The sequence below is a fragment of the Culicoides brevitarsis genome, chromosome 2, assembly GCF_036172545.1.
Source record: "Culicoides brevitarsis isolate CSIRO-B50_1 chromosome 2, AGI_CSIRO_Cbre_v1, whole genome shotgun sequence".
Taxonomy (NCBI): Eukaryota; Metazoa; Arthropoda; class Insecta; order Diptera; family Ceratopogonidae; genus Culicoides; species Culicoides brevitarsis.
Window position 1 is genome coordinate 37,681,538 of NC_087086.1, and position 15,061 is coordinate 37,696,598.

The following is a 15,061-nucleotide window of genomic DNA, read 5'->3' on the forward strand; positions in this document are numbered from 1 at the left end:
AAAATAATTAAATTTCGAAAATCTTATTTAAAAAGGAAAAAAAAATTTTAATTTCTTTCGAATTGAATAAAAATATTTTATAAATTTTTGATGAAAATAATTTTTATTCAGTTAAGGAAATTATAAAAATTTAGTAGAAAGTTGACTTAAAAAATTTTGTAATTTCGAAATTTTTCAAAAATTTCTTTTAAAATTAATTAAATAAATTGATTTTAATTAAATTAATTTAAATTAAATAAAAATATAAAATTTTAGTTAAATACAAAAAAAAAAAAATAATTAAAAATCCGAAAAAAATAGAAAAAAAATTACGAAAAAATTCTTTGAATAAAATTTGCTTTAAAACTACAAAAAAAAAATTGTAATAAAATTTTCTAAATTTTTAATATTTTTGTTTTAAAAAATTATTTTTTTTTTATAAAAAAGCTTTAAAAACTTACCAAATCCAATTTTTTTCTATAATTTAAGAAAATCCTTCTAATTTTTTTCTTATTTCAAATTTCCTCCAACAGATGTCGCACTAAAATCCTAAAATTCAAAAAAATTAACCGTTATTCACTTAAATTTCGTAAATTTTCGTACATCACACCTCCATACCGCGTCGCGCGCGAAAAATCTCACACACAAGCCAATTACTCGCCGTCGTCAATTCACACCGTCAAGCCTCTAAAACGTATTTCTCTCATTTTTGCATCTTTTATCAGTTCTTTGCCAACCGCACACCCGCCAACATCGCCGCTGACAACTCGCGTACACTTTGTTGTTGTTCTTTCGCCTCGCCGTTCAGTATGTAGCAACTTATCGTAACAACAAGGACACACACAGCAAAAAAAATCGTCAAACATATCATTCGCAACTCATTGTGAACAAAAATCGCGTGAAAAATTAGCAAATATTCATTTTCTATGACGTAGTGCTTAGCGATAGCGGGAAAATTAGTGATATTTTGTAAAAATTAAGCAAAAAAGTGCCTCTGAAAAAACATTTTAGAAAAAAAAAGTCTTAGCTTTGACAGTAGAACGTAGAAAAATAAATTTGCAGAAACCGTTTCTCGGGAAAATCTGACAGCACGCCACGAAATTGCGGGAAAAAAGTGAAGAAAAAGCATTTGTCTTGAAAAAAATCAACAAAAAAATTCAAAAAATCCCCGAAAAATCGTAAAAAAGTGTAAAATAAATCACAGAAATTGCTATTTAATTTTTTTTTGCAAGAACCTCAAGGCGCATGACACGGTTCTAAGGAAGCGCATGTCAACATTCTCATTGTTCTGACAATTGACTCGACCAAACTGATAAGAAATTTCGTATTTTGCGGCGTTTTTGTGCCGCATCTAATGAAGGATTATGGCAATTTAATTGAGCAAAATGCTGAATTTACGCCTCGAAAGTCGTCGAAAATCGTAAAAACTAGAAATATTCCACTTTTACGAGTAAAACTACAAAAACTCGTAAAGCAACAAGTGGTTGCCACACACGCCGTACAGAGGAAAATTTTTGATAAGAAACATCTGATCGATTCTGACAGGACGACGTAGAGAAAAAAAATTCCACAGAAAAAAAAATTTTCTTGTTTATTTGTGTTTTTGCTGTCGCGCGAACAAGTCAGAGTACAAAAATTCTCGTAGTTCGTTCGAGAGAGGTGTTTTTGTTCAGCAAAGGAACAAACAAACAAAAAAAGTGAATCAACAAACAAAACACGAGTTAAATTGGATCGATGTGTGTTTGCGGTGGCAAAATTCTTGTTATTACATTTTAAATTGTGTGTGAAAAGTAAATTCAATTAATGTGATTACGACTAGAAATCTTGATTTGATGTATTGTGTGACAGTTAAGTGTCGTCGTCTTGGCCAATTTCATATGTGTCGCTGTGTGTCGACGGACCAGTGATAGATTATCTTGATACAAATGTGACGTGTGAGGAGATATCCGACACGAAATTTGATTTTGGAGTGAAGTGATGAATTGTTGTGAGGTACAGAGTGAAGGAATTTATTGAATTTTGAATTAATTCTTCAATAGAATTTCAAAAAATTTTTTTATGAATCAGAAAAAAAAATTAATTTTTAAATAAAATTCTAATTGAAAAGGTAAAAAATCTATTTGAAGTTAAAAAAACCATTTAACCTCAAAAACTTTTAATATGAGCAAAAATTTTTACGAAAACAAACATTTTTGGCCTTTCTGATATAAAAGTATTAGTTTACGAGTATATGCTTTCATTAAAAAAAGGGATGTACTTAAGATTAAAACAATTTAAGGCATAAAAATTTTCATATGAAATTTTAAAAAACTTTTTTTGATACAAATCATTAATTGTTCAAATTTAGCAAAAAAAAAAAATTAAAAACTAAATTTGCAAAATTTAATATAATTTGATACAATTTTTGGTAATTATCATGAACAATTATGACAATTAAAATCGAATAATTTTTCAAAAATCAAACTTGACCTCTAACGAAAAGTTTTTGTACAGAAAGTTCAATTTTTTGTATCAAAACATTTTCAAGGTTAAATAGAGGTCAAGTTTGTTTTTCCCAAAAATTATTTGCTTTGATCTTATTTGAAAATTTTAATTACCATAACTTGTTAAAATAATTATTATTTTTTATAAATTTTTATTTTTTTTCGCTATAAATCAGTTGAAATTTTTCGTGAATAAAATTCCTTAAAAATAAATAGAAAAAATTTCATAAAAAAAGTTATTTGAATATTTAAAAAAAAAAATGGAGAAAATTAACGAACGAGTAACGTTTGTTTAGACTTGATGTCATTAATATCGTAAAAATTAATATAATTTTTAATTAAAATTAAAACTTGAAATGAACCTTAAAATTGACGGATTTTAAAAGTTCTTTGAAATTTGAAATGAATTTAGTTCTAAAAGTTTGAAAAAATGTAAAAATTGTAATTTAAATTTAAAAATTCAATTAAAAGATCTTAAATGTATTTTTTTATAAACTTCGAATTTTTTTTTATCATTTTATTAAAATTATCTTTTTTGACAAAACGGTGTCTAAAGAAAGAAGTTAAAAAAAATTCGCAAATAGAATTTGAACTCTTACAAAAGATCTTAAGATTTTGGAAATTTTTAGAACTATTTATTTTAAAAATAGATTTTTAAAAACCTTTAATTCATTTTAATTTTACAAAGTGACATTTTTAACATGAGTCTTAACTTAAAATCTTCGATATTCATTTTTTGAAAATTTTCGAGAACGAAAAGGGTTTAAGAGCTGAAAATTTTTAAAAGTTTTATTCCATGAAGAAGTAAAAATACTTTTAAATCAGCTTTATAAGCTCTTATCGGTCTCGAAAAATTTCAAAAACCCGTCGAACAATTTTTGGAAATTCAACTTTTCCTCATGAAGTTGAAGTTCTCAACTTCATTAAATAGCTTTATAGCTTTGAAATAAACTCTTTGCTTCACATCAAGTAAGTCTGTGTCATTCAACATGGTCTCCATATTCGCCCTTTTTGAGAAAAATCTTTCTCAATGCTTTGTTACAGATCTTTTGAATCGCTTTCAAGTCTTCGTCTTTCATCAGCATCATTATCGTACAAAAAGTTCAAAACTTACCCTTCAACGCCGCATCCCTGATCCGCTCCAAATCGCCTAAAATTGCAAACTATTACAGCATATCATGTCACAATCCATTAGAAACATTGTAATCCCAAATTAGCGGCAGTCATGTCACTCGAGCAAGAGGTTTGTCTTCGACACGTCGCGCATCTTCTCACATCACTTTTAATCAAAACTTGGAGCAAATTGAATTTAGTACTTGCTTTCGTGTTCCATTGTTTGTGTGACTTGAAAGAAAGGAAAAGGCAAAAATATTATGATTTTATGATTGGATGGTGTGTCAGAAGTAAATATAAATAAATAAAGAGACGTGCCATTTGACGAAACGCGCCGAGAAAGAAGTTCAAGAACACGTAAATTGCATTTTGTGTTGATTCGCGGGATTGAGAGCGGAGAGAGACAAAGAGAGAACGTTTTGATGGAAACCAAGCTTTCGGCCTTGAATGAGACTTGACGTGACATAAAGACAAGAAAACGTAATTTGTCATCAATTTTCAGAACATGAAGTGTTGACATGAGCAACAAAAAAAAAATCTAAATCAGTGAAGAGTTATTTTTAGTGCAAAGTGTTGATTGATTTGCAACAGAAAATTTTTTGCACTCAATATGAATGAATAGTGCATCAAAGACATCTCATTAAAAAAAAGTGCAAAAAAAAAATTTTTTTTTTAACGTAAAATGCCTTCACCGTCATCGTACGCAGAAACACGAACATTTGAACAGCCAAGTTGCGATAGACGCTCAAAGAATAACGGCTTAGTGATCCGGAGTACGACAAATCCCAATTATCTGCACAACAATGGCGTGCCCTCGATGAATCTCGACGACAACATGACGACGACGGGCGACGGAAATATCTCATTAGAACCGTTGCAGCATCAGCAGCAGCAGCAACAAAACGACCAAGCAGCGACAAGTGCGTCGCAGCCATGTGAACAGCAAGCAATTGTGGTCAATTATACGAGCGGCGGTGCACGGAGCTCTGCCGTGCCGCAAATAGTCAAGTTTTCGCACAACAGTGTGCAGGACAGGAAACAGTGCTATTGCAAAGTGAAAGATATCCGATCGAGGATTTTAGTGTTAATTGTAGCGGTGCTGGTGCTGGGCACGGCAATTGGGGCGCTCACGATGTATTTTTCAGGGAATTTGCAGTGTGGAAGGAAAAATGGTGAGCATTAAAGTATTTTAAGCTTTTTAATCGAATTTCAGCTCTTGAAAATTTCTTCAGTTATCGAATCGAATTTCAGCTCTTGAAAATTTCTTCAGTTTTTGAATCGAATTTCAGCTCTTGAAAATTTCTTCAGTTTTCGAATCGAACTTCAGCTTTTAAAAATTTCTTCAGTTTTTGAATCGAACTTCAGCTCTTGAAAATTTCTTCAGTTTTCGAATCGAACTTCAGCTTTTAAAAATTTCTTCAGTTTTTGAATCGAACTTCAGCTTTTAAAAATTTCTTCAGTTTTTGAATCGAACTTCAGCTCTTGAAAAATTTCTTCAGTTTTTGAATCGAACTTCAGCTCTTGAAAATTTCTTCAGTTTTCGAATCGAACTTCAGCTCTTGAAAATTTCTTCAGTTTTCGAATCGAACTTCAGCTTTTGAAAATTTCTTCAGTTTTTGAATCGAACTTCAACTTTTAAAAATTTCTTCAGTTTTTGAATCGAACTTCAGCTCTTGAAAATTTCTTCAGTTTTCGAATCGAACTTCAGCTCTTGAAAATTTCTTCAGTTTTTGAATCGAACTTCAGCTCTTGAAAATTTCTTCAGTTTTTGAATCGAACTTCAGCTCTTGAAAATTTCTTCAGTTTTCGAATCGAATTTCAGCTCTTGAAAATTTCTTCAGGTTTCGAGTCGATTTTTCGAATTCGAAATTTCTTTAAAATAAAAATCTACAAAAATTGTTAAACTAACGAATTTGGCAAAAAAAAAAATAAAATTGGAAAAACTATTTTTTTTTCAGTTTTTTGTTAAAATAAGTGACATCATCTAAAAATATCTTCAAAACAACTTTTCAGGAAATTAGTTTATTGATTTTTTCCCATGTCCGCAATTAAATGTTTTTTATAAATTTCCTCAATTCCCTTTTTTTCTCTTCATCGAAAATCAGTTACATCCGGCATTTTTACAACCTTTTCTAAAATCTGCGTTGAAAGTAAAATTTCCTCCGTTATTCACGGAATGGAAATTAATTCCGCCGCAGCATGGTTTACAATTCTGTCCCTTATCGCATCCATCAGAGCAATCACACGAATCGCAATCTGAATTATCTGAAGGTTTTTCTGTCACTGTTTCGTCTTCAACTGGTTTTTTGTCGAGAATATCCATCAATTTTACTTCAACGAAGTTATTTTGAAGCTTTTTGGTCGTCGTTGGAGGCTTTTTTGTCGTGCTCGTAGTAGTTGTTGTTCGAGTTGTTGTCTCAGGCGTCGTTGTTTCTGCCTCAGTTGTTGCTTCTGTCTCTTCAACTTCTTCTGTCGTAACTTCCTCTACGACTTCAGATGCCGTTTCTTCCTCATCGCCTTCCGCAGGAGCCCCTAAAATATTCACATCACTCAAATTATTACTGTCAAAGTCATCGTTCATGGGAAATGTCGAAGTTTCTGGCGTGGTTTCTGTCGTTGCGCTCGTTGTTGTCGTATATTTCGCGCCCCAAACATTGTGGGTGACTAAAAAACGACGCATGAGAAAATTGCACACCAGAATTTTTTTCACTTCACTCACCGTCAGCGTTGCTTATGGAGATTAAAAATATCACAAGAAACCCGAAAATTAGAATTTTCTTCATTTTTAGAGACCTTTCAGTTGCGCCTTTGAAGCATCAATGAACAAAAATTGGATTTTTTTGTAACTCATTGACTTGAATTTCGCTCCATTCGTGTCACGATTAATTTTTTTATCAGCAATCATGAGACACGCTCGAGTTTTTCATTGACTAGCAACATTAAAAACTTTCGTTTTTTTCCAGTTGACAGCAGTGATATTTGTCTAACTGAGGATTGTGTAACGGCGGGTAAGGCTCCTTTTTTCGTATTTGAATTAACTTACAAAAATTATTTCCCTTCTTTTATTTTTTTTAGCTTCGTCGCTGTTATCGGCGATGGATAGAACAGCAGATCCATGCAAAGATTTTTTCCAGTTTGCGTGCGGCGTTTGGAACAAGAAACATCTGATACCTGAGGATCGAAGTTCAATTAGTACCTTTGAAGTGTTGGCGGATCAACAGCAAGTCATTTTAAAAGGTTAGTTATTGATGAGCTGAAAATTAAAAAAAAAAATATTTGAAATTTTTTATATGAAGAAAAATTTAAAATTTTAATTTAAGCTTGAAATTCTTCAAAAAACCGTTGTTTTTTTTTCTCAAGTCAATTTTCAACCCATATTTAATAGATTTCAAAGCTAAAAATTAATAAATATTCATTCTAAAGATGATTTACATTGCTATCTGATCGATTTTTGATGAAATAAAAAAAAGTACGATTTTATCATATGAGGAGCAAAAATCGTACTTTTTTCCTCAAGTCACTTTTCAACCAACTTTTGATGGGTTTTAAAGCTAAAAGTTAATAAATATTCATTCTAAAGTTGATTTCCATTGATATCTGATCGATTTTTGATGAAATAAAAAAAAGTACGATTTTATCATATGAGGAGCAAAAATCGTACTTTTTTCCTCAAGTCACTTTTCAACCAACTTTTGATGGGTTTTAAAGCTAAAAGTTAATAAATATTCATTCTAAAGTTGATTTCCATTGATATCTGATCGATTTTTGATGAAATAAAAAAAAGTACGATTTTATCATATGAGGAGCAAAAATCGTACTTTTTTCCTCAAGTCACTTTTCAACCAACTTTTGATGGGTTTTAAAGCTAAAAGTTAATAAATATTCATTCTAAAGTTGATTTCCATTGATATCTGATCGATTTTTGATGAAATAAAAAAAAGTACGATTTTATTATATGAGGAGCAAAAATCGTACTTTTTTTCTCAAGTCAATTTTCAACCAACTTTTGATGGGTTTCAAAGCTAAAAGTTAATAAATATTCATTCTAAAGTTGATTTCCATTGATATCTGATCGATTTTTGATGAAATAAAAAAAAGTACGATTTTATAATATGAGGAGCAAAAATCGTACTTTTTTCCTCAAGTCACTTTTCAACCAAATTTTGATGGGTTTCAAAGCTAAAAGTTAATAAATATTCATTCTAAAGTTGATTTCCATTGATATCTGATCGATTTTTGATGAAATAAAAAAAGTACGATTTTATCATATGAGGAGCAAAAATCGTACTTTTTTCCTCAAGTCACTTTTCAACCAACTTTTGATGGGTTTTAAAGCTAAAAGTTAATAAATATTCATTCTAAAGTTGATTTCCATTGATATCTGATCGATTTTTGATGAAATAAAAAAAAGTACGATTTTATCATATGAGGAGCAAAAATCGTACTTTTTTCCTCAAGTCAATTTTCAACCAACTTTTGATGGGTTTCAAAGCTAAAAGTTAATAAATATTCATTCTAAAGCGACTTCAATGATTTTCATTGATATCTGATCGATTTTTGATGAAATAAAAAAAAGTACGATTTTATCATATGAAAGTCACTTTTCAACCAAATTTTGATGGGTTTTAAAGCTAAAAGTTAATAAATATTCATTCTAAAGTTGATTTCCATTGATATCTGATCGATTTTTGATGAAATAAAAAAAAGTACGATTTTATAATATGAGGAGCAAAAATCGTACTTTTTTCCTCAAGTCACTTTTCAACCAACTTTTGATGGGTTTTAAAGCTAAAAGTTAATAAATATTCATTCTAAAGTTGATTTCCATTGATATCTGATCGATTTTTGATGAAATAAAAAAAAGTACGATTTTATCATATGAGGAGCAAAAATCGTACTTTTTTCCTCAAGTCACTTTTCAACCAACTTTTGATGGGTTTTAAAGCTAAAAGTTAATAAATATTCATTCTAAAGTTGATTTCCATTGATATCTGATCGATTTTTGATGAAATAAAAAAAAGTACGATTTTATCATATGAGGAGCAAAAATCGTACTTTTTTCCTCAAGTCACTTTTCAACCAACTTTTGATGGGTTTTAAAGCTAAAAGTTAATAAATATTCATTCTAAAGTTGATTTCCATTGATATTTGATCGATTTTTGATGAAATAAAAAAAGTACGATTTTATCATATGAGGAGCAAAAATCGTACTTTTTTTCTCAAGTCACTTTTCAACCAACTTTTGATGGGTTTCAAAGCTAAAATTAATAAATATTCATTCTAAAGTTGATTTCCATTGATATCTGATCGATTTTTGATGAAATAAAAAAAGTACGATTTTATCATATGAGGAGCAAAAATCGTACTTTTTTCCTCAAGTCACTTTTCAACCAACTTTTGATGGGTTTCAAAGCTAAAAGTTAATAAATATTCATTCTAAAGTTGATTTCCATTGATATCTGATCGATTTTTGATGAAATAAAAAAAAGTACGATTTTAATCATATGAGGAGCAAAAATCGTACTTTTTTCCTCAAGTCACTTTTCAACCAAATTTTGATGGGTTTCAAAGCTAAAATTAAATAAATTCATTCTAAAGTTGATTTCTATTGATATCTGATCGATTTTTGATGAAATAAAAAAAAGTACGATTTTATCATATGAGGAGCAAAAATCGTACTTTTTTCCTCAAGTCACTTTTCAACCAACTTTTGATGGGTTTTAAAGCTAAAAGTTAATAAATATTCATTCTAAAGTTGATTTCCATTGATATCTGATCGATTTTTGATGAAATAAAAAAAAGTACGATTTTATCATATGAGGAGCAAAAATCGTACTTTTTTCCTCAAGTCAATTTTTGATGGGTTTCAAAGCTAAAAGTTAATAAATATTCATTCTAAAGTTGATTTCCATTGATATCTGATCGATTTTTGATGAAATAAAAAAAGTACGATTTTATCATATGAGGAGCAAAAATCGTACTTTTTTTCTCAAGTCAATTTTCAACCAACTTTTGATGGGTTTTAAAGCTAAAAGTTAATAAATATTCATTCTAAAGTTGATTTCCATTGATAAATGATCGATTTTTGATGAAATAAAAAAAGTACGATTTTATCATATGAGGAGCAAAAATCGTACTTTTTTCCTCAAGTCACTTTTCAACCAACTTTTGATGGGTTTCAAAGCTATAAGTTAATAAATATTCATTCTAAAGTTGATTTCCATTGATATCTGATCGATTTTTGATGAAATAAAAAAAAGTACGATTTTATAATATGAGGAGCAAAAATCGTACTTTTTTCCTCAAGTCACTTTTCAACCAACTTTTGATGGGTTTTAAAGCTAAAAGTTAATAAATATTCATTCTAAAGTTGATTTCCATTGATATCTGATCGATTTTTGATGAAATAAAAAAAGTACGATTTTATCATATGAGGAGCAAAAATCGTACTTTTTTCCTCAAGTCACTTTTCAACCAACTTTTGATGGGTTTTAAAGCTAAAAGTTAATAAATATTCATTCTAAAGTTGATTTCCATTGATATCTGATCGATTTTTGATGAAATAAAAAAAAGTACGATTTTATCATATGAGGAGCAAAAATCGTACTTTTTTCCTCAAGTCACTTTTCAACCAACTTTTGATGGGTTTTAAAGCTAAAAGTTAATAAATATTCATTCTAAAGTTGATTTCCATTGATATCTGATCGATTTTTGATGAAATAAAAAAAAGTACGATTTTATAATATGAGGAGCAAAAATCGTACTTTTTTCCTCAAGTCACTTTTCAACCAACTTTTGATGGGTTTTAAAGCTAAAAGTTAATAAATATTCATTCTAAAGTTGATTTCCATTGATATCTGATCGATTTTTGATGAAATAAAAAAAAAGTACGATTTTATAATATGAGGAGCAAAAATCGTACTTTTTTCCTCAAGTCACTTTTCAACCAACTTTTGATGGGTTTTAAAGCTAAAAGTTAATAAATATTCATTCTAAAGTTGATTTCCATTGATATCTGATCGATTTTTGATGAAATAAAAAAAAGTACGATTTTATCATATGAGGAGCAAAAATCGTACTTTTTTTCTCAAGTCAATTTTCAACCAACTTTTGATGGGTTTCAAAGCCAAAATTGAATAAATATTCATTCCAAAGATGATTTCCATCAAAATCTCCTTGATTCTTGAAGAAATAAAAAATTTTTTTTTCCTTCACCGTTTTCGAAAAAAAAATAAAAACGGTCATGAAATTTTTCAAGTCAAGATCTAACAAACTTTTGATGGATTTCAAAGCTAAAAGTTAATAAATATTTCTTGTAGGAGTTCTTGAGGAGCCCGTAGATGAAAATGACAACAAAGCAACAATTAAAGCCAAAATGTTCTACAAAAGTTGCATGGACTTACGTGAGTACCAAAAAATTTTCTTCTCCAAAAAAATAATTTAAAAAAATTTCAATTTAAATTTTTCAGAACAAATCCGCAAAATTGGCATTCAACCATTTCTGGATGTTCTCAAATATCTCGGAGGTTGGCCCGTCATCGAAAAGAATTGGACAGCGCCGAATTTCAGCATTGAATGGCTCATGGGTCGTTTACGCGGCGACTTCAGTGAACCCGTTCTCGTTGAATTTTACGTCGGCGCCGATGACAAAAATTCCTCTTCGAACATTTTGCAACTCGATCAACTCGTTTTGGCGCTTCCGTCACGCGATTATTACCTGAAGCCCAGCAGCAAAGGAGACTTGGAGGCATATCATCGTTACATGACTCAAATCGCTCGCTTACTAGGCGCCTCCTCCGACGCTTCGAAAGAACTAAACGACATCATTCAATTCGAAATTCGCCTGGCAAATGCTTCGTCTCCCGAAGCAGATCGTCACGACACGAGCGCCATCTACCGGAAATTGACACTTTCGGAGCTGCAAAAGGAAGTGCCCGAGATCGATTGGCGCGAATACCTGCAAGAAACTGTCGGAGACATCAAATTGAAAAGAGACGAACCTGTTGTCGTTTATGCGTTGCCGTATCTCGTCTCGTTGGGGAAAATTTTAAAGACGACAGATCGACGAGTTGTTCATAATTACCTTTTGTGGCGCTTAACAATGTCCATGATGACGCACATGATTGACGAATATCAAAGGGAACGAGTTGAGTTTAGGAAAATTTTGTTGGGAATTCAATCGGAGCGACATCGATGGTCTCAGTGCGTTGAATGGACCAATAAAAAACTTGGAATGGCAGTTGGAGCGTTGTTCATAAGAGATAATTTTAATCAGGTGAGCAAGGAAACGGCGTTGGAGATGATTCATAACATCCGGGAGGCATTTAATGAACTGCTGGCTGACATTCATTGGATGGATGACGAAACGAGGGCAGTTGCGAAGGAGAAAGCTGATGCGATGAACGAAAGGATTGGGTATCCGGAGATTTTGACGAATCCGCCAGAACTGGAAAAGGAATATGTGAATGTGAGTTTTTAAAATTTCCCTTTTTTTAAATTCTTTTTGTCAAAAATTTCCCTTTTTTTCTAAAAATTTCCCTTTTTTAATTTTTTTCTAAAAATTTCCCTTCTTAATTTTTTTTATCAAAAAAATTTTTTTTTTAAATTCTTCTTTTCCAAAAAATTTTCTTTTTTAAAAAAAAATTTCCCTTTTTAAATTTTTCTTGTCAAAAAAATTTCCCTTTTTTAAATTATTCTTAATAAAAAAATTTCCTTTTTAAATTCTTCTTATCAAAAAATTTCCCTTTTTAAATTTTTCTTGTCAAAAAAATTTCCCTTTTTTAAATTTTTCTTTTCAAAAATTTCCTTTTTTTTTAATTTTTCTTTTCAAAAATTTCCTTTTTTGTAAATTTTTCTTGTCAAAAAATTTCCCTTTTTTAAATTCTTCTTGTCAAAAAATTTCCCTTTTTTAAATTCTTCTTGTCAAAAAATTTCCCTTTTTTAAATTTTTCTTGTCAAAAAATTTCCCTTTTTTAAATTCTTCTTGTCAAAAAATTTCCCTTTTTTAAATTTTTCTTGTCAAAAATTTCCCTTTTTAAAATTTTTCTTGTCAAAAATTTCCCTTTTTAAATAATTTTTGTCAAAAAACTTCCCTTTTTTTAAATTTTTTAAGAAATTAATTCATCAAAAATTTTTAAAAATTTAAAATTTTCAGCTCACAATTGATGAAAACAACTTCTTGAACAACGTTCTGAACATTTTACGATGGGATGCACACCGAAATATGCAACTTTTGAGAAAACCCGTCGACAAAAACAAATGGGCAACCGAACCTGCAGTTGTCAATGCTTTCTACAATCCAAACAAAAACGATATTGGTAAGAAATTTCACTCTTTAAACTTTTTTGAAATTAATTTTAAAGATTTTTCTTTTAGTTTTTCCCGCTGGAATCCTTCAACCGCTCTTCTACAGTCAAAATTTTCCGAAATCCTTAAATTATGGAGGAATTGGGGTCGTTATTGGGCATGAAGTTACTCATGGATTCGATGATAAAGGTAAAATTTTTTATTTTTTAACTGAATTTCATGAAAAATATCAAAAAATTATCTTTTTTGTAGGACGCCAATTCGACAAAGACGGAAATATGATGCAATGGTGGAACAATGCGACGATAAAAGCGTTTCGTGAGCGTGCCCAATGCATCATCGATCAGTATTCGCGTTACAGAATCGACGAAGTTGGCATGTACATGAATGGGCGCATGACACAAGGGGAAAATATTGCCGATAATGGAGGCTTAAAGCAGGCTTTTCGGGTATTTTTTGCTATTTTTTAACTTAAAACTCAAAATTTTCATGAAAAATCTTCAAAATTTCAGGCTTATCGCAAATGGGTCGACAAACACGGTCCCGAACCACGACTTCCGGGCCTCAATTTGACACATGATCAACTTTTCTTCCTGAATTACGCCCAAATTTGGTGCGGCTCGATGCGTCCTGAAGATGCCCTCACGAAAATTCGATCGTCAGTTCACTCGCCGGGCATCATTCGTGTCATCGGACCCCTTTCCAACTCCAAAGATTTTGCAGAAGCGTACAAATGCCCTCTCGGATCCCCCATGAACCCAACCAGCAAGTGCAGCGTTTGGTAAAAAATGATGAAATTCGTACAAAAATCTAATTTTTTAGCTCAAAGAATTGTCGTTTCACTAAAAAAATAAGAAATTTTTTTGGAAAAAGGAAAAAAATTAGGTTAAACCACATTTTATGATGAAAAAAAAGGAAAAAAAACACACAAAATTAGAATTAAATTAATGAATTAGAAATAGGTGAAAAATGTATTATTGTAGGATATTTTCTCTCCCAGAATCTCTCTTGGATGTCTAAAAATAACAAAAAAAATAGCAATAATTGGATTTGAAACAAAAAAAAGTATTATTCTCGCTATATAATTAAAATTATCATTATACAGAAAAAAACATACTACTAATGTATTAACTTTACATATCTAAACATGAATTTCCTTTTTTTGTAAATGAATGTTTCAAATAATGTTAATGATTAAAAAATATATATTATATATTATACACGTGTAATAATAAATAAATTAATAAAAAAATAATGATGATGATTAATTATAATAAAAAAAATAAAAATATATTATGAATTGATTAAAATTTAATTATTTTAATTTTTTTCTGATATTAAAAAATTCGTAAGTATTAAATTTTATTTAAAAAAAATTAATTTTAAAAATGTTCTTTTAATGAAAAAAATATTTATAAATATTTATTAAATTAAAAATTCTAATTCAAATTATTTTTTTATTTAATTAAAAAAAATTATTTAAAAGTTAAAAAAAAAATAATTAAAATAATTTTTAAAAAATAACCTGAATTAAATTTTAAATATTTTTTTTTAATTTTTAAATAAATAAAAATTTCAATAAAATTTTTTATAATAAAAAAAATAAAATACTTTTTAAAAAAATTACCTGAATCAAATTTTAATTATTTTTTTTTTTTAATTTTAAAATAAATAAAAAATTTAATTAAATTATTTTTAATTTAATTAAAAAAAAATAAAATATTTTTTTAGAAACTTACCTGAATTAAATTTAAATTTATTATTTTTTTTGTTTTAAAATAATTAAAATTAAAAAAATAATTTGTTTGGAATATATTTCGCAATTTTTCTTTATTTTTATTTGTTCATTTTTCTTTACTTATAATAGTCATTTTTAAGTTTTTTTTTTCAACAACACATAACATTTAATATTATTTTTTTCGTTTTTCATTCTTTAATTTTTGTTTTCATCAACTCAACTTCTTTCAAACATTTGTTTCCAAATTCATTGACAATACTCATAATTTTCATTTTTATTTAATGATTGCACGATTTCCCACCCCACGAAGTCTTTTACATACATTACTTCATTTTATTTTTTTTTAATCCTAATTTTTCAGCGGTTTTTAATTATTTTAATCTAAATCTAAACAAAATAATTTTTAATAAATTTTAATAAAAATTAAAAAAAAAAAAAAAAA

General features: G+C 29.1%; 2 protein-coding genes across 2 annotated transcripts; one reads left to right on the top strand and one right to left on the bottom strand.

The window, feature by feature from the left end:
- Positions 1 to 803: 803 nt before the first annotated feature.
- On the top strand, positions 804 to 13,802 carry LOC134830126 (neprilysin-1). Its single transcript, XM_063843507.1, has 10 exons — positions 804 to 1,165; positions 4,140 to 4,747; positions 6,539 to 6,583; positions 6,651 to 6,812; positions 10,895 to 10,978; positions 11,045 to 12,042; positions 12,730 to 12,892; positions 12,951 to 13,070; positions 13,134 to 13,330; positions 13,394 to 13,802. The coding sequence occupies exons 2-10, from the start codon at positions 4,258 to 4,260 to the stop codon at positions 13,664 to 13,666; spliced, it is 2,532 nt and encodes an 843-aa protein (XP_063699577.1). The 5' UTR covers positions 804 to 1,165; positions 4,140 to 4,257; the 3' UTR covers positions 13,667 to 13,802.
- LOC134830128 (salivary glue protein Sgs-3-like) lies at positions 5,592 to 6,374 on the bottom strand. The gene is made up of 2 exons (XM_063843508.1): positions 6,295 to 6,374; positions 5,592 to 6,239 (listed from the first exon to the last, which is right to left on the bottom strand). Exons 1-2 carry the CDS (start codon positions 6,356 to 6,358, stop codon positions 5,677 to 5,679), a joined length of 627 nt encoding a protein of 208 aa, XP_063699578.1. The 5' UTR covers positions 6,359 to 6,374; the 3' UTR covers positions 5,592 to 5,676.
- Positions 13,803 to 15,061: the final 1,259 nt, after the last annotated feature.